Source organism: Ruditapes philippinarum, unplaced genomic scaffold, assembly GCF_026571515.1.
Source record: "Ruditapes philippinarum isolate M1 unplaced genomic scaffold, ASM2657151v2 ctg669_1_1_1_1, whole genome shotgun sequence".
Classification (NCBI taxonomy): Eukaryota; Metazoa; Mollusca; class Bivalvia; order Venerida; family Veneridae; genus Ruditapes; species Ruditapes philippinarum.
Genome location: NW_026859351.1, coordinates 71,398 through 94,370, shown reverse-complemented (window position 1 = coordinate 94,370; position 22,973 = coordinate 71,398). Strand labels below are relative to the sequence as shown.

The 22,973-nt window shown below is 33.4% G+C and overlaps 2 protein-coding genes across 3 annotated transcripts; both read left to right on the top strand.

The window, feature by feature from the left end:
- LOC132756193 (sequestosome-1-like) lies at positions 1-9,984 on the top strand. 2 transcript variants are annotated; one of them, XM_060747203.1, is made up of 8 exons: positions 1-141; positions 2,503-2,687; positions 3,137-3,238; positions 3,740-4,035; positions 5,680-5,800; positions 6,411-6,877; positions 7,448-7,733; positions 8,073-9,984. In XM_060747203.1, the coding sequence occupies exons 2-8, from the start codon at positions 2,519-2,521 to the stop codon at positions 8,243-8,245; spliced, it is 1,614 nt and encodes a 537-aa protein (XP_060603186.1). In that variant the 5' UTR covers positions 1-141; positions 2,503-2,518; the 3' UTR covers positions 8,246-9,984. The 2 variants fall into 2 exon arrangements, with proteins under 2 accessions (XP_060603186.1, XP_060603187.1); XM_060747204.1 differs by lacking the exon at positions 1-141 and adding an exon at positions 184-333.
- Positions 9,985-16,599: 6,615 nt separating this feature from the next.
- LOC132756192 (sequestosome-1-like) lies at positions 16,600-21,176 on the top strand. Its single transcript, XM_060747202.1, has 7 exons — positions 16,600-17,003; positions 17,539-17,640; positions 18,082-18,350; positions 18,508-18,748; positions 19,022-19,500; positions 19,874-20,039; positions 20,286-21,176. The coding sequence occupies exons 1-7, from the start codon at positions 16,835-16,837 to the stop codon at positions 20,453-20,455; spliced, it is 1,596 nt and encodes a 531-aa protein (XP_060603185.1). The 5' UTR covers positions 16,600-16,834; the 3' UTR covers positions 20,456-21,176.
- Positions 21,177-22,973: the final 1,797 nt, after the last annotated feature.

Sequence of the window (22,973 nt, the reverse complement as noted above, 5' to 3'; positions counted from 1 at the left end):
TTTATTAATAAACATGTTTTGATGTTTTTACGCAGTTCCGGTGACCTATATTTATGACAAATGTTGTGTATTGACTGACACATGACAGTGAATCACATTGATATTATTGCAGAAAAAGGTGTTGATTGAATTTGTTATAAGGTAATGCATAAGACTAACTGCAGTTGTTGTTTTATTATACTGTGATATAACTTAGAATGTTGATGAGACAGAATTAATCATAAATTGAAATACTAAAAATTAATGTTCAAAAGTTGTTTTTTTGGCTATTTACCAATCTGTATAACCTTGTGACAAGGCTTGCCAACAGAGCTTAGTATTGTCCAGCTAAAGGTAACTTTTTGGAATATTTACCAGTAAAGATGTGTTAATTAACTTTGAAAGAAGACATTCTTTTAATCAGTGTTTAATTAAGTTTTCATTAGATCTGTTTGTTTTAAAATTTACTAATTTTAGCAAATTTTATCAACATATTGTTTTAAGTTATGACCAATTTTTTGTTTTTGTTTTTTAATTTTATTGTTTTCCATTTAAAATTTCTTCATTAACATTGGGGGTTAAATATAATTGTTAAAATAATGCACCAGTTACAATAATACAGTATAGTATTACTATGTATGTTCCTATTTATGATATCACGGGTTCTATATGATATCGGTATTTACTAGTTCTTGCTTCCAAAACTTTATAAGCCACTTTTTAATATTTTTGTTTTTCATCTTATGCGGCATTCACATCATGTCATAGTATATTAACGGGTACGCTGAAGACTAGGGTTTAAACGATGATCAAGTATAATCGAAAATTGATCGGTTATATAACCGATTGGCGATGATCGATTAAAAAGTTTAATAATCGATCATCGGTAATTTATTTTCTTGCTGTTACTTAAGTGACTAACTGTATTATAACAACACTCTAAATTAAAGCCAGTTTTGTTTGAAAAATTAATTTTCATTCAATTGAATATGAAAGCATACTGGTGACCATTGAGTTAATAGTGGACAATCAGGCATGCTATTTTAAAGGTATACTATGCTCAAATTTGACATTAGAAAATACTTAAAATTGCTATACCTTCTATTTGTAAATATAAAATAAACATGTTTTGACTTCACACAAAAAGAGATGTTATGTATAAAATTATTCTACACACTATAGGTGGTTGCAATATCAATATATAGTGTCATTAAAAAAAACTGGCAGTTTTGTTAAGAACAGGTCAACCAACTTAACTTGTTCCCGTACATACAGTAGTTTATTCATTCCTTTTTAGAAAGTGAGACATAATAATTTCATAGATTTTAATGAATTTATTTGATTAACATATTTTACTCAAGGATGAGCATTATAAGTATATCTTAAAACTAATTTATTTCAATTGATAAAGTGGTGGTCACATGGAAATGGAATTCTTATAAATATTAAAGCATGATATGTATTTTATACTTTTTTACTTTGTTATCATAAATGTTTCGATTATATAATCAATGATTGATCGAAAAGGGTTGTTCGATTATTTTCGATGTCAGATCGATTATGATTTTTGTCCGATTAAGAAACCCTACTGAAGACCTTAAGCTAGCTTAGGTATTTACCTTTTCTGTGACTGCTAGTTAAATTAAGCAACTCATGATGATGCTAATATTTTTAAGATGGGCACACTAAATTCATTTTCATCAGCCAATAAATTCAATTTTGTAAATAATGAATGTATTTGTGACAAGAAAATATTTTATAAAATCGTCATATTAAATTTACTACTATTTTTCTTAAGTGTATTTTTACACAGTCAATTAAAATATGTCATAATCACATATACTGACATATCATCTGTTCATATAGTTTGAATTTTATAGGAAGTTAACTGTTGGAAGTTTTTCACAACTTAATTTGAAAATTTTGACCCCTCTATTCTTCCATACTTGCATTTTTGGGGACTTCCATGATACCATAGTAACCTCCTCTGAAATTACACAAAATGGCAGACTTTGGAAATAGTTTTAAAAATGTCATTTTAATTGGATCTTTTGTAATTATTTTTTGACAAACAGTCTTGGAAAAGGTTCACTTATTAGATAGAAGAAATATCTCTTTCATGTATGATATTTATATTTGGATATTTTCCTATAAACGTTAAGTACCGTGATATCATAGAACCCTGGGCTAAACATTCTAGTTGTAACCTAAACCTGAAGGACTGTGCTGGGAAAAATGCAGGAAATATCGTAAGTTTTTACACATATATGCTACTGAGTACTGTATCACAATCTCTGTAGTATCATTATGGTGTAAACATTTGCTGTAAATCATAAGGGACCATAACCTAACCAGCATTTTGTGCTAGATAAGGAGGTGGAGAGATTACAGTCCGATTTTTATAGTGTGTACTGATGGCAACAACACTTTATTTAACACTGAATGTGTATGTACAAAGATGATACATGTACAAAAATTGCAAATGTAATATTAATACCTTTGTAACACTCATTATTTTTTCAGGAAACTTGAGACAAAAATGTCTCTGACGGTGAAGGCTTATTTAGAAAAAGATGGAAAGATAGATGGAGAGATAAGAAGATTTGCAGTCCCAGCTGATGTTTCAAGCAATTATGACTACTTAGTTAAGAAAGTAGCAGGATTTTTCCCATCACTTAGAGAAGGACATTTTTCTTTGTACTGGAAAGGTATATTTGATATTTTGTAATTCATAGTATTGAACAATATTAATCTGACTGAAGTTCAGATTTTATGTTCTAACGTGCTGTACTATTCAGGAATCAGATTGTGAGCAATATATAAATGAGTATTAATATAAAAAGACCTTTCCTATTGTAATGTTGTTATACCTTTATCATAGAACCTTTCAACATACTGATTAATTACATAATATTATATATGTGGGGGAACATATATTATACGTTTATCTTTGTCCATCTGTCATGCTTTTTGTCTTTAGACAGACAAAGCATTGGAATGTGGGACATCCAATTGTCCTCTGGACACATTTCTAGGTTTTGTAGACTTTCTTAAAAAAAATTCTTAAAATACGCATTCAGATTCATAACAAAAACTGTACTATTATTTATATCATAGTTAACAATATCTGTAATATGTTTTTTTTGTTTATCAACAGATCCAGATGGAGACATGGTTTTGTTTTCGACTGATGTAGAATTGTTAGAGGCTCTCGGATTTGTTAGTGATTCTGTCTTCAAGATTTTCATTAAAGTTAAAGGTATTTATAGATGTAGTTTTTTTATAATCTTTGTTTCATAATCATAAGAGCTTTATATTATGCCATTGAAACAATGAATTGATTCACTGCTTTGTAAAAGAAGTATATCAAAGTTTGAAATAGGGAGTTATTGTACTCTACCCGGCATAAGCATCACCATCCCACTTTGGTTATCGTTTGGTTTAAGTTTATAAAAGTATCCAAAACTACTGACGGGATTGGGTTCAAACTGCATATACACTTGTTCTCTGTGATTATTAAACATTATTTGCACAAATCCCATGTCTCTGAGTAACCTTTTAACAGAGTTATGCCCCTTTTGCTACTGTCGAGCATTGAGAAGTTTAGAGCGCACTATCTTACAGACAGCTCTTGTATAGTGCTTACAAGTTGTTATTTGTGACTTCTTAATAATTTTCTTTAAATTGCTAATTTAAAATCTAGCTTTGTAGAAGAATATACATTTTAAATTTAAATAACATGTTTTAAAAATTATTTCAGAAACAGCAGATGGCGCCAGCAGTGGAGAACCAATGGGAAGCCATGGTAAGATTCACCAGGGTATAATTTGTGATGGATGTAACGGCCCTGTGAAGGGGACCAGGTACAAATGCATGGAGTGTGAAGATTATGACCTGTGTCCCCTTTGTGAAGAAAAAGGTGCTCATCGAGGACATGATATGATGAAAATTACTATGCCAGGCCGCAATCCTTTCTATGCTGTCCCGCCACGTGGTGGACATGGTATGCAGAGACCCGGCATGGGACGTTGTGGAGGCCCAGGTGGTCATGGAGAGGTATTTACTTTTTCATGAATAAAAATCTTCATGGATAATTTAAAGCAGCATTCCTCCAGATGAGCCAAAATATTTTTCAAGAAAATCAAAATTATGAAAAATGTACTGATTTTAAAAAAAAGTATAAAGAATCAAGATTCTAGTTATAATTTACATGTTATATGCAATTTTTAACCAGGTTTTCCGAAGGAAAAAACTGGTTATTAGATTGAGGTATGTCGGCGGGCGGGCGGGCAGATGGGCGGACGGGCGTAAACAATTTCTTCTGTGCGCAACTCCTTCTACATTTCTCAACGGATTTTGACCAAACTTTCACAGAAGCTTTGTCATTAAGTGCCCTGGCGCATATTGTCGAGGTTTTGTGATTGGATAATATTTGACCTAATTATGGCCCTTTGTTTTTTTTCCTTATATAGAATATATAGTGAACAATTTCTTCTGTGCGCAACTCCTCCTACATTTCTCAACGGATTTTGACTAAACTTTCACAGAAGCTTTGTTATCAAGTGCCCTGGCGCATATTGTCGAGGTTTAGTGATTTGATAATATTTGACCTAATTTAAATTATGGCCCTTAATGTTTTTTTTCCTTATACAGAATTATCAATATATAGTGAACAAATTCTTCTGTGCTGAACTCGTCCTAAATTTCTCAACGTATTTTGTTCAAACTTTCACAGAAGCTTTGTCATCAAGTGTCCTGGCACATATTGTCTGGTTTTGTGATTAGATAATTTTTGACCTAATTATGGCCCTTTGTTTTTTTTTCCTTATACAGAATATATAGTGAACACTTCTTCAGTGGCAATTCCTCCTAAATTATTCATGTTTTACATTGCACATAGTTACATTGTTTGTTGCTTGTATTTGTATTTCAAATACAACATATTTATCTACAATGGTGATAATTGAAAACCTGGTTTCATGGCATTGCCATGTTTCTTGTTTTAGTATTTATCACCATATTTCTACAGCGTGACTAATGCAGTAAGGGCTATTTTGCATCTTTCTAATTCTTTTTGATAATTTACATGGATTGTAAATGCTGATTGCAATGCATAAATTACTTTCTTTGTTCACTTCACAACATTTTACTTTTAAATACATTTTCAAAATTTTCAATAGCATGAATCTGGAGACATGCTGTTATAAAGTGTAAAAAAAGCAAAGATAACAATCGTCATTGTGAAAATCAATTTATAATTACATGCACAGTTTTTCGATGTAATGCATGCTAATATGATGTTACATGTTTGTTAAATGCCTAAGAAACTCAATATTTGAGCCGCATCACGACAAAACCAACATAGTGGGTTTGCGACCAGCATGGATCCAGACCAGCCTGCGCATCTGAGCAGTCTGATCAGGATCCATGCTGTTCGCTGTCAGTTTCTCAACTTGTAATAGAGTTGGTAAGCGACCAGTATGGATCCTGATCAGACTGCGCGGATGCGCAGGCTGGTCTGGATCCATACTGGTCGCAAACCCATTGTGTTGGTTTTGTCGTGATGCGGCTCATTTATCAAGTTGTTTGCTTTCATATTTGAGTTTCTCCAGTTAAAATAAACTTACAAAAGGATGACACAATTATAATAAAGATTTCCTAATCTTGATAGAATTATCATTTATACCTGTATGTTTACAGTTTGCTCCACCACCACATTTCCGACGTTGGATGAGAAGGTTTATGAGACGTTGGCACAGTAAGAACACCCCTGGATGTCCAATGGAACAAGACTCTCCTGATGATGAACTTTCCCCACCAGGTACAACCAGATTCTTAAACTCATGAGTACATTTAATGTTATTTGTCATCTATAGAAGAAAGTAGTCTGGATAAGTGTTATGTGGTTCAAGTCATGCAGACAGTGTGAAAGTCATATGACAACTTCGCAGCTTAACTGTTGGACCTCAGCTGCCCTTCCATGTATCCTTTAAGGAACAAGCAGACTGTTGAGTAGAACCACCAACCTATCCATAAACTGTCTAGAAAGCTTCCTAACATGACGGAGTTCTAAGTACCTGCATGACTTGAGCTGTCAGGTGTGAGGGGCTAGAGATTTGAAGCAGGTGTCATAAACCATTCGACACCAGAGGGCCCTCAGACTTTTAACCTTACTGGAAAATATACATGTATTGTTGTGTCAATTTCTTTTCTGTTGACAAATCTTTCCAGTTTTTTATGTCGGCAAATCAGATGTCGACATAAACTTACATTTTATCTTCATGATTTGAGTTGGACTTATTTATAAATGATACTCACTTATTCTTTGCTTAATAAGAAGAACATTAAAATTTAGGAGCATCTTATTTTAAAACCTTAATTCATTGTACATGATGTATTTAAAATTAAGATAATTTATTATGTTGTTTCAGAAAGTGGCCCATTTGCCTATCCTGGATCTTTTGCAAGATGTTGGACTCAAGGTCAAAGACATGCACAAAAGAGAAACAAATCTTCAGCTGGAAAATGTTCTCCACGTAAATGTTCCCCACAAAAATCTAGCCCAAGATCTTGCCGAGATGGAAAAAGGGTCGTCTCTTCTGATACAGAGAAACAGAATACTGTAATTGACCTTACATCTGGCCTTGACCATGGGGTTACCATGGAAATGAAAAGGTCAACAGAAGATGAGAATGTAACTGCAGAGGAGAGATGTACAGAAGAAATAACCACTGCCACAGAGAAGATTGTTCTTGATGATGATGATAATGATGCTGACGTTGAACAAGATGAGATGATTCTAGTAAATGATGAAGCTGATGGAGATGACCTTGAACCTATGAGAGGTCAAGCTGTGGAATTTGAGGATGGGAGGCAACCACCAGAACCTGCAAGATTGGTAGTATTTTATTATGTGGTTTATAATGACAGTCAAATATTAATTAAGTCTTTAAAGTATAGTATATATAGGCCTGTCATCCTCAATTTAATAAAGTGGGTATAAAGAAAATTGATTTGAAATATATACCATCATGAACCCATATTTGACACAAATGTCACATGGTGAGATAAATGTGCAGCCTGACTAGGACTGGAACCTAGGACCATCGGGATATTGTCATGCAGATTCACAGACTTAACAACATGATCACATACACATTTTCTCCCTAATGATAAAAACAGTTCTATACATGACAATAAAATAAGGTCAAGTCATTATTCTGTACCAATGCTTATCTGTTTTCCCCATTTGTGACAGTCAAATTATGCATATTAATGACTTCTTTAATAGTGAAGTACTAACTCTTTAGTTTAAGTACATGAATGTTGAAAAACATGAGCTGTACTTTATACACTTAAACTTTAAATTCCAGAACTCTTAAATGAAATGTAATTTTGTGAGTGAATTAATAAAAACATACATTATAAATTCAGGTCAATTATGTCAATGAAATTTTGTTTATTACAGGATTTACAGCATGATGATGGCAACAGAAGGAAGGAGAATGGTGATAACTCATGGCTGCTGCTGAATGTAACTGCTGACAACACCCCTGCAACAGTGGGACCAGCCACTTCAAGTCAGTCTATGCCATCTGTACAGTCTGCCCCGAGCCAGGTACCAGTTAGCCAAGGCGCTGGTCAATCTGTAGTTGCTGGAACCGCTCCAGAAATGTTGATATCTACAAGCTCACAGACTGGAACCAGATCTGTACACTTTCAGAATCCTCCACAAATATATTACCCTCCATCTAGTAAGTTTTGTCTATTTAATAAATGTAAGTATGTATGTAAGACATGTGGCTTATCTAATATTACAGCAAATCAACACATTTTAGAAAAATTTGAAAAATGGTTTATTCCTGTTTCTTGATGTTTTTAGCTTGTTCCTGTCAGTGAACAATAAGTAATGTAAAAATTTCAAATTTAAAATGTCTGAACATCTAACACTTGACCTCAATGTCTGTGCAGTCTTCTAGCTGATCAAGCTGATATTTCAAACTTGAAACTGATGAATTGTTTATTGACATTTCCAATTTTCTTTAAAGCATAATTCTGTTAGAGAAAGATTAGATTTATGAATTTATTTTCAGGCCCAAGAGTAGCTGAGGCACTTCAGCAGATGATGTCAATGGGTTTTAACAATGATGGAGGCTGGTTGACTAGACTTCTAGAGGATAAGAATGGTGATATCATACAGGTTCTTGATGCTATAAAACCACAGCCTGGACGTTCTCGTGAAACAAGTGGTGGTTATATGGCTTAAACTTCAAAAGTACAAGCCCAGTCTAGAGATGGAGGTCATATGGCTTAAGTATGTTGTTTAAAAGGTACAAGCCCAGCGTAGAGATGAACCAAGACTGGTTTGATTCTCGGAAAGTCAGATCTGCCATGATGATGTAAATCTTAAGTCTTTAGATATATTGATAATATTGATGAAACTTTAACTTGCTAGATATACTTTGTTGAAAATTATTATAAATGTCAAAGTGCTTGTTGAAAATTATTATAAATATAAAAGTGCTGGAATATGGAATATTGATGATACATTAGTTTTTTGTGTTAATTATCACAGGGTTATTTTGTTATTGTGTTGTTTTTTTAATCATGTATGTGCTTGCATTTAGCAATTAGCATTTGTATACTTTGTTATTATCTGGATTTCAGTTATAGAATTGTATATTAATTTGTTGAGATTTTTTTTTTCTATTATGAATTTTGTATATACTGAGGCCTGTTTTCTAGAAATTGTATATAGGATAACACCTTAGTGCAATAACAGGTTAACTTCTCTTATAATTTATAGTAGTTAACCCATTACTGCACTTAGTGGACAATATAATGAGGTTTTCATGTTTCGATGTGTCACAGATTATTCATTTGATCAAAATGATTATTCACATGTTATAACTTCCTCTAAGCTTTTTAAAACAATCGTATATGAAAAACTAAACTTTTATCTTTTGTAAAAACAAGCCATAATTTCAATTTGGCAGTTTAATTTCCTTTTTCTTAATGTTTTTAACCACCTCTATTACACTTGTAATAATTTCCTGTGGCGACAAGTTAAGTTTTAATTTCCTTTACGCAGAAGTTTGACAAAGTTACTGGAAAATAAATGAAAAAAGTTCAAAACTTAAGTATCTTTTAACAGATTTAATTTACAGACAATGAGTTGATTTTAAGAAAATGTAAGAGGTACTCAATTTTCTTATTGTCTCTAGAAAATTTTTTCCTTCTCTTTTGTTTCCATGTAAACCAGCATTGTGGTGGTTACTAACATGTACTGAAACATTACACAAACAGGAAAAAAAAGTATTCATTTTGTCCTTTAATTTATAGTTTATCACTGTCCTGAAGGAAAAAACATTTTTTATTTGAATTATGTTTTTATTGTTTTAAAACTTTAGATATCAGAAAGTCTTTGTAAGTGAGTTTGTTTTTGTTACTGTTATCAGTAACAACCTAATACTAATAGAGCCTGGTAGAATCAGGTCTACCTTTATATTTAATGTGTTTGGTCAGACTTTATAGCATTTGCAACTTGGTTTTATTATTTTGTAAAAGAAAGTCCTAACATTAGTAATTCAAACTAAATTTAACATTCAGGAGGGTAAATAAATTAGCGTTCTCTTACACGAAATATTTGATAATGTTTTCTTTTGTTTTTACTTCTTGTTTAAGGTAAAACATTTTTCATTTTTTAAAATGAAATAAATTGGTTCCTAAAAAGTTCTGAGATTATCATTGTGTATTGATTTTCAAGAGTTAGTTTTAAAAAACTGCTGTGTCTCACTGTTTTAGACTTGTGTCAGTTTATGTTTTGTTGTAACTTTAAAATTATGTAAAAAATACAAACAAGTTTTTAATCTTAAATACATGACAGTGTACATTTGTATAAAATTGTTAAAGAATATTTGAAATGAAATATATTTTGTTTAGTCAAAATTAGACATGCTGTTAATGATATATATTATATCAAAATAAAAGTATACTGGAATAATAGATGTTTTTTTTCTTCAAATATTTGTCCCATATCAGAGGTGTAACTTGGTTGAAATTTATGTGTTGTCTGAATTCTAGGATGATTTGTGGGTATATACCACCAAGGCCATGGCCTAAAGGAAACTAAACCACTTAAGATATTGATATAAATGTCTGTGCGTTTATCTATTGATTGGCGAGTTTTACACTTAATTTCTACAAATTCGGATTTTAAGTTTTAGCACTATTACAAACTATTGTTACAGTCTCGTTGTCTTGCATGACATTGGCCATATTTTTTTTAAAATTCTTAATTGATTGTCTTTATACTTGAACACAAGAACCTTTTAGACAAGACCTTTAGGTAGAATTTGACGTTGAATCAGCGATGACCTTGACCTTTAAGGCCCTCTTGCTTTCTTTTTTTTTGCCATAACTGGCTCATACTTTTAATAAAGGAATGGATTACCTTTCAATAGATCCAACAAGAGTTGACCTTGTCTCATTAATGACATTGAATGTCAAATCATTGAATTTTGCTTGGATTGTACTACACTTTGCTATTTATTTGATATGCATGTATATATCGGCTAAGTTATTTATATATACTATCTAGAATCTTTAACTTACCTTAACTTGACCTTTCACTGACATTAATATGTAAGGTCAAATTATTAAATTTTGCTGAAATTTCCCATTAGCTGATGAATTTGATTCATACTAACTTCTCATGACAATTTAAAGCATTCAAGTGTAGTTCAAAGGTAACAAAATGTAAACACATTTGTATTTTGACTTCCATACTAAATTCTAATTCACTATAATTATTATACCTATTACACCTTTTGCATTCTTTACCCTATCATTTTTTGTCCTCTATGAAACCATAGAGCTAATAGCCTATCTCATTGGCGACATGACTACCTCCTTCACGACAGAACTTTCTCCAAAAACAAATATCCTATATTTTCTTTATTAAATAATGTTTTGATCTGATTTCAATCTTATTTCATTTCTATACCTTATATCTGCTTGAAACATACTTGTTTTAATCTGAATCACTGTTTACATGAAAATGGGAGGAAAAATTATCTGTTTCATGATGAAACGGTCCATTTCAACGCTGAATTCGCTAACTGGGAAACGCCGCCTAAACAACATTTCAAACACAAGTATAACAACTTTAATCAAAACTTTAATCAAATCTACATCGCATAGCATTCTCTGAATGTTGATATTTTGGTGTAGAGTTTACAAAATATATAAAAAATGAAAACACTTGACACTTAATTTTAGCGACATGCACTAGCTCGGAAGTAGCGATAGAGCGATTTACCGTATACCTCCGAAAGAGGTAGCTCTTTATTACATGCTTTTCGGTGGTTTATAGAAATATATTAGTGATATAAAACTGGTAATTTCACTGTTTGAAACAGTGAAATTACCACTTTGATAATTTCACTGTTTTGAATTTAAGCCCCTTACGTTGTTTCAGTGAAATACCAGCGTGCACAGAACTGGGTACCAACTTAATGATGTGACGTCGTAAATGACGTCACGTTGTATTATTATTTGGCGCGCTTTTCATTCAGTATTAGGTTTAATGTCTTTTTAAAACGTTTCTTTGCATATAATAAAAAGAAAATTTGTTTAGTATAGTGTAAGATCGAAATATATTTCACCTTGTGAACACCAAAAGTGCATATTTCACTCGTGGCTGCGCCACTCGTGAAATATACCTTTTGGTGCTCACTCGGTGAAATATATTCCGATCTTACACTGAACTAAACAAATATCCTCTATATCATTTACCAGGCGTGTATTACCAACATAAATCAAAGTGCTGCAGCACTGAACGCGACGGACATGCAACCGGAGAGACATTAAGGCTTTTTTAAGAAAAAAAAACACACACACACACACAGAAGATATAACAGAGACAATTTGTTCCATACAAGTTCGAGATTTGTAGAGCAATATATTTTATGTGTCCCAATCTGATATAATTAATATTTTTCTACTTATACCGAATGAAATTTATGCCTAAAAACTCTGGTCAAACTTGTATCTCCTTATCGATTTATTCCAAGGAATGATATGTAAATAGAAAAAAACTGTCAACGAAATATTTCTAAAATAAAACCATGCAAATTAACTTCAAGCATAATACATTAGATCTATATACATGTGAGAATGTTATTTTTAAGCTGTCCTTTTCAATTTCACACTAAATTCCATTTTCAACTTGTTTCCTTCTTACAGTTGTATAGAATTTCTTAAAGTATTGCATGTAAACCGCTGGTTTATTACATGTATAATGTGTACTCCCTAATCGCCTGTCCGGTGAAGCAGAATCTATTTTTAGTATATCGAAGGTTAACTCATATCGTGACCTAGAAAAATATGTTAACAAACCACAAGAATCGGAAGTAGAACTGATATTATAACTTCCTTCAATAAAGATTACCATGAAAGACTACATGGTGGTAAAGTGTTGAAAAAAACTCTCTTGTTACATGCATTTTCAAAAATAGATATTTATACTAACCCATTATACTGTATCTAATTTATTAATAACTGCTGAATATTCAGCAACCCGCGGTATGAGTCACGAAAATAGTTCTTCTTTTATTAATGCGCGAGTTATTCTAGAGTCACGAAAAACTTTTGATTTGTTAATAATAATGTTTTGTATAATGTAGAAATATTTATTTCCTACTAATAATTTCATGGAACTCAGAGCTTACACCTTTATTATAGTATAATTTGCTGTCCTACTTTTTCGACAGCTGTAAATCGTTTCGGCAGTAATTTGCATATTGCGCAATAATACTACGGGACTACAACGTTTTTATCAATCAAATACGTTCATATGTTAACTTGGATAACTTAATTTGAAATTGAAAAGGCTAAACATGGATTTTTTTAAGATATCCCGACAACGTATGTGAGTTTTAAAGGATCAAATTCATGTACTATTTCATGGGCTGTTATTCGGTTGAGGACACATTGCGCGATTGTAGCAGACGAAATCCCATGTGTAGATGACTTAGCTCTGAACGCGCCTGAGGGCGCGTCCGTCGCAAAAAGCAGCAGAAGATATATGGCAAACGAGTATATTTGGAAAGGTTTTGAGAAATAAAATGATAGCATTTATCAAATGATAAAATGATTTCTGAGATAAAATTGGCCTTTATATTAAAATACAATACAACTTTAAGTTCCACAAAATTGCATTTACAATTCCAATGATTTTTCCCTTCCTCAGTAAAGTTCGCCTTAGGAAACCATTAAGAGTAATTTCAAGCAAACATAATTTTACAGTTAGTAACAATTTTAAGTGACTGAAATATTCTTTTAATTTCAGTATGTAACATGTATTGATCGTGTAAGACTTATAGCAATTATATAGAAAAGATAAAGAAATATATTGAAGTATTGAAAAAATGATAAAACTTCCACGTCGTCGTTATGCCAACATGATCACCTGCTTAATTACAGCGTATTCTGAAAAACAAGGGGACTCGTTTACTTTTAACATTTTTGCATGGCTGACACTTGGATTATTTAACATAATAATGAACACTGTTTGGTAAGACATTGTTTCATTGGGTAGGTAGGGATGGAACTGGATAGTTTAGTGTCCATAAATCTTAAACATATTCCCACATTCGACCTTAAAGCAGCACGCCACCAGATCATGAAAATTTTGAAAATGCATAAAAAAAGTAAAATATTGTGAAGTGAAGAAAGAAAATATTTTTCATATTGCAAACAGCATAAACAATTCAAGTAAATTACCAAAAAGTGGTCAGAATATGCAAAAATAGCCCTTGCTGCGTTAGTAACGCAGTAGAAATATGGGGGGTGGGGTATACTGCAAAATCGGTCATAAATCGCTCATAACATAATTTTACTTTTCTTAAAATCTCAGTACTTTTTACTCAAGTTTTATTTTCTTGAAATATTTAAGCTCATCTGGAGGCATGCAGCTTTAAGAAACTCTCGTTCAAGACGCAAAAAATATGATATGACACCATACCATGCCGTTATGTCTTAATATCACACCTATACATATATAGCATGACACTGAATATGTTGTCAATATTCACAAAATATATTCATTTATTACCCTTCCAGATTTTTTCCGCCTTTTTGATTGGATATTGATCACCCGAAAGAAATTGATATAACCGAGCCAGACGGGTAATATACACACTAAATTTCCCCGTTTGGTACCCAACCTTGTAAACAACATGCGCGGAGATGATGCGCGTACGGTTCGATTTTACGTGGTGTAAATTCCGATTTAAAAGCACCTTTTAACTGTCAAATGATAAATATTTACCAAAGTAGAGTTATGATACATATAACCATCAGTATCGAAAACAAATATGACCTTGTGAAAGCTTGATATTAATTACAAAAAAGTGCGTTCAATAGACTACTCCTTTTCTCTTGTTTACTTTTGTAAGGTACGGGAAAAATACGTCATGTATTTATGTGACGTCATGTTGTGACGAAGAGGTATCCTAAAGGGAATCTTATTTCGACGTTTCATTTGAAACAGCAATGATTATTTAAAAAATCGTCTGAACTCGGCAGGGGAAGGGTAATAAAATTATTATTTTGGTTTTGGAGTGATATATGTGGATATATTACCTGCCAAGATAAAATATCACCCTCGCCTAACGGCTCGGGTGATATAAAATCTTAACAGGTAATATATCCACATATATCACTCCAAAACCAAAATAACATATAATATCACATGACATCATCGTTTGAAATACATATACATTTATATATATTCACATTACTCAGTCTCACATGATTTTGATTGATTTTTTGCAAGGTGTTACATATAGGCCACACAATGTGCAGATCAATTCATTGTTCGTTTATTGTGTCCTTGGCAAAAATCATATTTCAACGTATAAAATGCTTTTGTAACTGTAAGTAAATTGTTAAATGCTTCTGAAAAAAAAATCACGACATGTCCTCATTTCGGTTTGCCTATTGGATAGATTAATAATATCTGTCATATTTTGCGGTTCGGATCGGAATATTCGACCCGAGGTTACCCGCCCATTGGGCGGTAACGAGGCTTGCCGAGTTACCGCCCATGGGCGGGTGACCGAGGGACGGATATTCCGATCCGAACCGCAAACATATGTCAGATATTTTTTCTTGCATATTCTTCCATATTCCATTATATATTAAATTCTTTATCTTTATTTTCAATGACTTTCTTACAACAGCGTATAAATTACAACTTCATTCATAACCGTTACGGTAAAATGACGTCATCCTAACCGTGCCATTGTACAGCACGCGACTCATCTGGAACCCCCCATGCCAGATGAAATTTCCGGCATGGGTAAAACTCACGGAAACGCCAGTCTGATATGCAAGAAAGCAGCTTGCCAAGTGATCGCTCTCAACATTCCAGCATTGTTTATAATAAGGAATCTGCTTATAATAAGGAATCCAGATATGAAAATAAAGAAAAACCAGGAATTTATTGTATATGCATGGCCTTATATCTTAGAAATGACAACATGGCTATAAATAAATCTATATCTTACAAGCGTCATTAAAATTAATGTGTTGAAACAGCTGCTTTTAATCGGTTTATAAAACTGTATATTTACGTTCTTACTTTATCATAATCATAAATACGTAAATTACTAATACAAATGCATAATATTTTGCTTTGTCATTCGAATGTGTTAGACTTCTGTTACTAAGTGTATGGTCAATCCATGCACATGACCTATGACAAATAACACTCTGGGTGTTGGTCTTTAGTACTTATCAAGGAACAACAGTAAAAGAATTAAAATAATTACTCTTTTCGGCGTTCCGTTTTTCGTTTGCAATAAAACATGGCTTGTTTAATTTTTCTTTTTTTTTTTTGTTATTTCTAAAATACAGTGTAATATTAAACAATAGATAGCTCGTCCTTTCATGTTTGCCGCAAAACTACCATGCATGTATACATTAATTATACCCATTAAATTATTGCCATTATAAAACAACTAATTGATTGAAATGTATTGATAACTGATCGAACATGATTTCTATCTAAACACAATTCTTAAAACGAATGTGCTTGTAAACGCGTTTATTTAACGTGCTAAACTATTTTTTTAACCAGGTTACCATATTCTTTCAAACAAATTTGAATTTGTTAACTTCTCACGAAAACGTGAAAATTCGTTTAGCAATATGTAAATATGCACAAAGATACATGTATATAGTTAGGTAGGATATACATTAATTCCATAAAACAATGAACAATTCGATCATCACATGACATTTTATTAGTTTAATTGTTGTCCACCCCCAACCCCGACTCAATTTCTGGTTTTGAAAAACGAACACACACGTGTATATCACGTGCATTTACGTATATAAGGAACTTGCATCCCGTGCTTATCGTACGGCAGGGCTGATAAATAATTAATATATTTCCTATTACTGTACAGATCAGGGGAAGTAACCGCTGCGAGGAGTTTGACATGTCCTAATTTATTAACCGGAAACTGCGTAGTGAAACATCAAAACAACTGTGTCATTATGAAAATCAAATACATAGGTGACGGCCATTTAATCTAGACTATTCGTATTGCAGCATAAATCTATGACTCACGTCACATGACCGCGGTTAACGATTAAGTAAGTGTTCGTATATAAAGCAGAACATTTTACCCAACGTATCAAAACACTTTTCGGAACGTTCAAGTACACAACATTACGATAAAGTTAAAGGGAGATATTCAAGTTGTTTTGAGATTTATTTCATATTTATAGAAATAGATACGACATTGCGATATTTTTAAGCTAAGATTAAGGAATAAATAAGAAAATGTCGCTTACAATTAAAGCGTTTTTACAGAGGGACGGAAAGTGGGACGGCGAAATTCGTCGGTTCCAGATCCCCGCCGACGTCTCGTCCAGCTACGATTACCTGAGCAAGAAACTTTGTGACATTTTCCCGTCACTTAGACAGGGAAATTTCTCCCTCTTCTGGAAAGGTAGGTGTTTTGTTAATCAAAGTGTCTGTTAAATTCGCCTTTCAGGCCATTTTTTTTCAACCTTGAAATATAATTATCATAATTTATTCATACAACCAAAAAGAAATAATATGCGTCTCTTTTTACGCGATACTGATAAACCGTGGAACTTTATATTATATAACAATAAATGTTATACAAGTCTCAGGAAAACATGCAGGGACTTTCGAAGTCAGGGGGATACAGAATTCTGGTGATTTCTATAAAGCACAATACTTTCTGCTTCTTTAAAAGAATTGTTAAATTTGAATTAAATATGATACTGAATTTCGACGGGTTTTTTGTTTTGTTCTGATTGTTTGCTGTACATTACAGTGGCCATTTAAATGTGATGATAATATCATTCAGATGTTAAAATCTTTTGCACGACTATAGACCAAACTATCATAAGTTCAAGTTTTTTTTTAATCTCGCATCACCAAAAGTCGAATAAGCTATATTTGGTTCCTTGGTTTCTTTCTGACATTTTTGTAATTGTGACCTTTCTTCTTTTCAGATCCCGACGGTGATCATGTCTCTTTCTCCACCGACGAAGAATTGATGGAAGCTCTCGGCTTTGTTTCCGACAGCGTCTTTAAAGTATTCATAGTTTTAAAAGGTTAGTTCATTTATTACTTTATTAGTCATACAATAATTTTAAAAAAAAATTGCCTTAAAATAAATAGTACACGTATTTCTTGGGAAAAGAAACGTAAAGAAATACATTTGCACGGTTTTAGATAATAATACGCATCAGATAAAATATTAATGTACATTGATTAATGAAAGTACAATGTAGTAGACTATACAATATATTGTCTCACAGCAAGCTCTTTCAATTTGAAGATCTTTAAACCCTTTTCATTGTGATGGATAGTTCTAACATTTATAAATTTGAATCCGATAGTTCGTACTACTAGTATATATAAATGTAAGGGCGTTGGCTTGAAATATGATCGCCCATCTAGAGATAGACCTACGTAAATTTTTTCTGTATCAGATTTACATTTATCTAAGTTTTTTTAACGTGTTAATAAATTTTTCCTGGTTCTATTTATAGAAGGTCAGCAAGGCACTGGTAAAAGTGATGACAATGATGTACTTCATCCAGGTGTTGTCTGCGATGGGTGCGAGATGGGCCCAATTTGTGGACCGAGGTACAAGTGTCTCGTCTGCCCAGACTATGATTTGTGCAGGAATTGTGAGGCGAGTGGAATGCACGTGGAACATGATATGATGAAGATAACTGCCCCAGGAAACTTTCCTGGCGGATTTGCTGGTTTTCCATTCGGTGGACCTCAAGGGCCACATGGACCAGGGCCAAATGGGGTACGTAAACTTCTTATTTTTTCTTTATATAAAGAATGTAATTTTCTAAATCTTTTGTTTGAAGTGGTTTTTTTTTTCAAATTCTGAAATTTCCAAATTCTGAAATTATTCATTGTAATAGCATGTTGATTGTAAATCATACTGTATGTACTTATAGCCATTCGTTCCCCCTCCCCACTTCCGGCGATGGATGCAACGTTTCATGAAGAGGTGGCACAATAAGAACGCCCAAGGATCGGAAGGCCCTTGTGGTCAGAAGGAAGGAGAGACAGAAGAAAAGAAAGATCAAGACCAGAAAATGGAGGATGAACCGCAAGGACAGGACTCTGGGGAATCCAGTGGAGAGGAATACCTTAGAAATGTCGGCGAGGCTGTTGCGCAAATGCTTGACCCTTTCGGTATGCATAAAATTTCCCGTTCTTGTACATTTATGACCAGTGATATTCACATTGTACAATTGACATGTATAATTAATCTTGTCATAATATATGGTTATAATGTATTTGTAGAGTGATATTATATGATACATATTATATTGTATGACTGCGTGATCTTTGATGATGAAAACAATTGACACGCATGACAAGTGATGTTATTACCGCTTATCATTTATTGAATGATTGATGTTGTTTCGTTGCAGCGTGGATTATATAATTTTCCTTTTATTCCAGGAATAGATGTTGATATAGATGTCGAAAAACACAATCGTGGAGAAGAGAAAGAAGATGAGGACGGTAATGGTGAAAAGAAAGGACACGGAGGAAGAGGGCGTGGTCGTGCACGTGGGCGTGGCTGTAGTCCTCGTGGAAAGAGGTTCAGATCTGGACCACCATGTGGTGGAGCAGGACCATGGGGAATGTGGGGCTGGATGGGCGGATGTCCTATGGGACAAATGGGTCCCATGGGGCCACCACCAGGACATTGTAGAAGAAATGGGGGACAAGCGGGACCTTTTGGTGCTGCCGGACCATGTGGGCCAGCAGGTAAACGGTGTGGAAAACAAGGGAAGCGTAACGCTGATGTACCAGCTGACAAGCCCCAGGACACACCCACTGAAAAGCCTAAAGAGCAACAAGAAGCATGTGACCTCATGGATTGTGGTAACGTTAACATGGCCGATTCCCAGAGAGCAAAGTCACCAACACGCATGGTGAGTCTTTAAGATTTTACATATTTTCTTTATTAACGTGGCCGAGTGGTTAACGCGTTTGATTAGTAATCTAAGCGTGGGTTCAAACCCTGTTAGGGGCAAACCGTTGTTTCTTTGAGCAAGAAACTTAACATTTATTGCTTAGTACAGGTTGATTCCAGGAACGGATTCAGAGTGAAGCTTAAAACACAATAAAACTAACTTATTGTATTGTCACTGGTTTTAATACCTGACACAAAGTATTCTATCAATCACACTGATTCTAAAGCCTTTATTTGCTGTTGTGGGATTAAGCCTTACCTTTTGAGTCAACATAAGTTTTGAAATTATAGCATTTATACAGAGTGATTATAGAGCGTTTTATTTTTTTCAGGACGCTGAACCGAGTGGAAAGAAACCAGACGAAAATGCCTGGACATTGCTTAACCTGAGCGGAGAACCATCTGGACAATCAGCTCCACAGCCTGAAGTTCCGGTTGCACAACCTCCCTCCAATGGATCCATGTCTGGTCCTTCAGTTCCCATTTACCCACCAGCAGGTGTGTACTTTTTACCGTGATTAGTTAATGCACTTCTCTTAAATTGATTTCCTCAACCACTCAGAATATTTTATGCTAAAGATGTAAACGTATTTTATTGATTTGTTTGATAAAACTATACTATAGTGTTATTATTCTAACATCATAATTCTATAGCCATAGTTATTTTATCATGTTATTAAGCAATCATAATTTGATTACTTTCAATGTTTATTTTTTGATAATATTGATTGTTTCTCTCTTCAGACCCAAAAATAGCAGAAGCTCTGCAGCAGATGACGGCCATGGGGTTCAGTAATGAGGGAGGCTGGCTAACCAACCTTCTTATGGCCAAGAATGGGGACATCATTCAGGTGTTGGATGCTATTAGGCCCAACCAACGCCCTAAGACCTCAGAGGGAGGCACCCACGCCTAAACGGCAGACACAGGCAAACAGCAGACGACAGTTTTATTTTCCTTGAATAAACTTTATTAGTGTTATTTATAGTATAATCATTACCCTGATTGAAGAGTTTTAAGATACATGTCCTTAAATGCTATAAATGAACTTTGATTTGTTATAAAGAAAAAAGAAATATGATTAAGGCAAAAATATGTCCTTCCATGTTGATTTGTCATAAAAAAGAAATACGATTTAGGCAACAAAAATAGTAATTAATAGATTGTCAAATTTGTAAACATAATTATGTTTTATTGATAATGTGAGCCAGAGGGTGAAATAATTTATTAGTCTGTAGCTTGGGGGAATTATTGTATATTTTTGTGGTTTATTATACAGTGTATGTTTATATAGTCCGTCATACCCTTCATGTTGTTATATATTAAAAAGGGAGATAATTCACATTTTATTTATAGATTTCATTAGACTATTTTTGACTTTGTTTTTATCGGGTTTCAATTTAGTCTAGTAGTAATTTCATTAAACATGTTGAAGTTTCAAACGGCGTTCTAGAAAAAAATAACAATCATGACAATAAGGAAAATAGATGTGAATTACAAAAAAGTGATACATGTTTTTGGTGTTCATTTGGTATTAAATTAAAACACTGTGTACTTTTGTTGTAGACTGTATCTTTTATTACACAAAATATATATGTCGTTGATCTGCTGTTTTGCTTGTTAAAGATTAATTAACATGATATATTTGGGTTTTGTATTGTGGAAATATAAGTCATTTGAAAAAATAAATGTTTGTCTTATTATCTTTTTACTTTGTATTATAAATACAAGAATGAGGATTTATGCACGGAAAAGTAAAAGTTCTCGCTTGTTTAAGAAAAGAAAAACATAATTTTTAGCGTTTCATGAAAATACAAAATTGCCCAGCATTTTTATGCCTCCACAAAGTGGGAGCATATAGCGTTGCACTTGTCCGTCGGTACGTACGTCTGTCCGTACGTCCCGAAATCTTGTGAACGCAACTCCTCTTAAATTTGCTTAAACTTCCAGGGATGAACAACCTTAATGTGTAGATGGTAGTAAAGGAAGGAATTTTGCTGCGACCAAATTTAACAGAATTATGACCCTTTGTTGATTTTTTCACTATGTAGAAATTTCAAGAACGCAACTCCTCTTAAACCGGATGGCAGATTTTGCTTAAACTTCCAGGGAGGAACAACCTTAATGTGTAGATGGCAGTTAAGAAAGGAATTTTTGCTGCAACCAAATTTAACAGAATTATGGCCCTTTGCGGATTTTTTCACTAAATACCATATAGAAATTTCAAGAACGCAACTCGTCTTAAACCGGATGGCAGATTTTGCTTAAACTTCCAGAATGTGTAGATGGAAGTAAATGAGGAATTTTTGCTGCGACCAAATTTAACAGAATTATGGCCCTTTGTTAATTTTTTCACTATATACCATATAGAAATTTTGTGAACGCAACTCCTCTTAAACCGGATGTAAACAGCTTTAATGTGTAAAGGAATTTTTGCTGTGACCAAATTTAACAGAATTATGGCACTTTGTTCATTTTTTCACTATATACCATATAAATAATTGAACATATAAATTTTACATTTGTAATTTAATTTAACATGTACGTAAGGTTACCTGTAGATCAGTTTAGGTATATGTACAGAAATGAAACAGTGGAATGAAAAAGTTCCACATAAAAATCTTACATACAGATATGCATGCTCTTGTTTACGAGCACATCTGTACAGTGGGGGTATCCGTGTCCTTTGGACACAGTTCTAGCTTTTTTGGCGTGTCATTAACAATTAATGACTACAGTATATTAGTTTGATCTCTTCTTACTTCTTTAAAACTTCCGTCAACCTGAAATGAACCTTTGTGTCATAATAGATAGTATTTAAGAAACTGAAAAAATAGTGAAAAGATATGGAAGTAAAATCAGAAAACAAAAGAGAAACCACATTAGATGCAGTATTATTCTCGAAATTATTACAAGAAAATTAATGCCTCACCTAGTCCAACTTCTGTTCAAGCTGTCATATTTGCGGATTACTACTTAACATTTACTATGCCGGAACCGAAAATGGTTTATGTCTGACCATACTCTGTATTGTTGGATGAATAGATTTTTATCTTGATATACCCAAAATAGATAATGGACAGTTCCAAAAATGGAAACTGGTCAGTTTATTAAATTCAGCAGGTTTGAGGTTAAATAAGCAGTAGACTGTGACAAGGGAAATGCCTATAAATGGGCTGCAGGTTTATTCCAAACGGTACTAAATTCTAGCTGATTGGCCATGGTGACATTGTTTGTTTGAACTGGTTTAAGCCACAATACCTCCTTTAACCCATTACGCGATATACACGCCTTTTAACGCCTTTTTCACCCCCCCCCCTTTTTTGTTGTCTCAAATGGTGAAAAAATGCCTTATTTAGGCCCCCAACACTTGTTTTTGTTTGAGAAATGTTGTTAAGAAAGTGACCACTTTTTCGGCGCGGCCCCCCAACCAA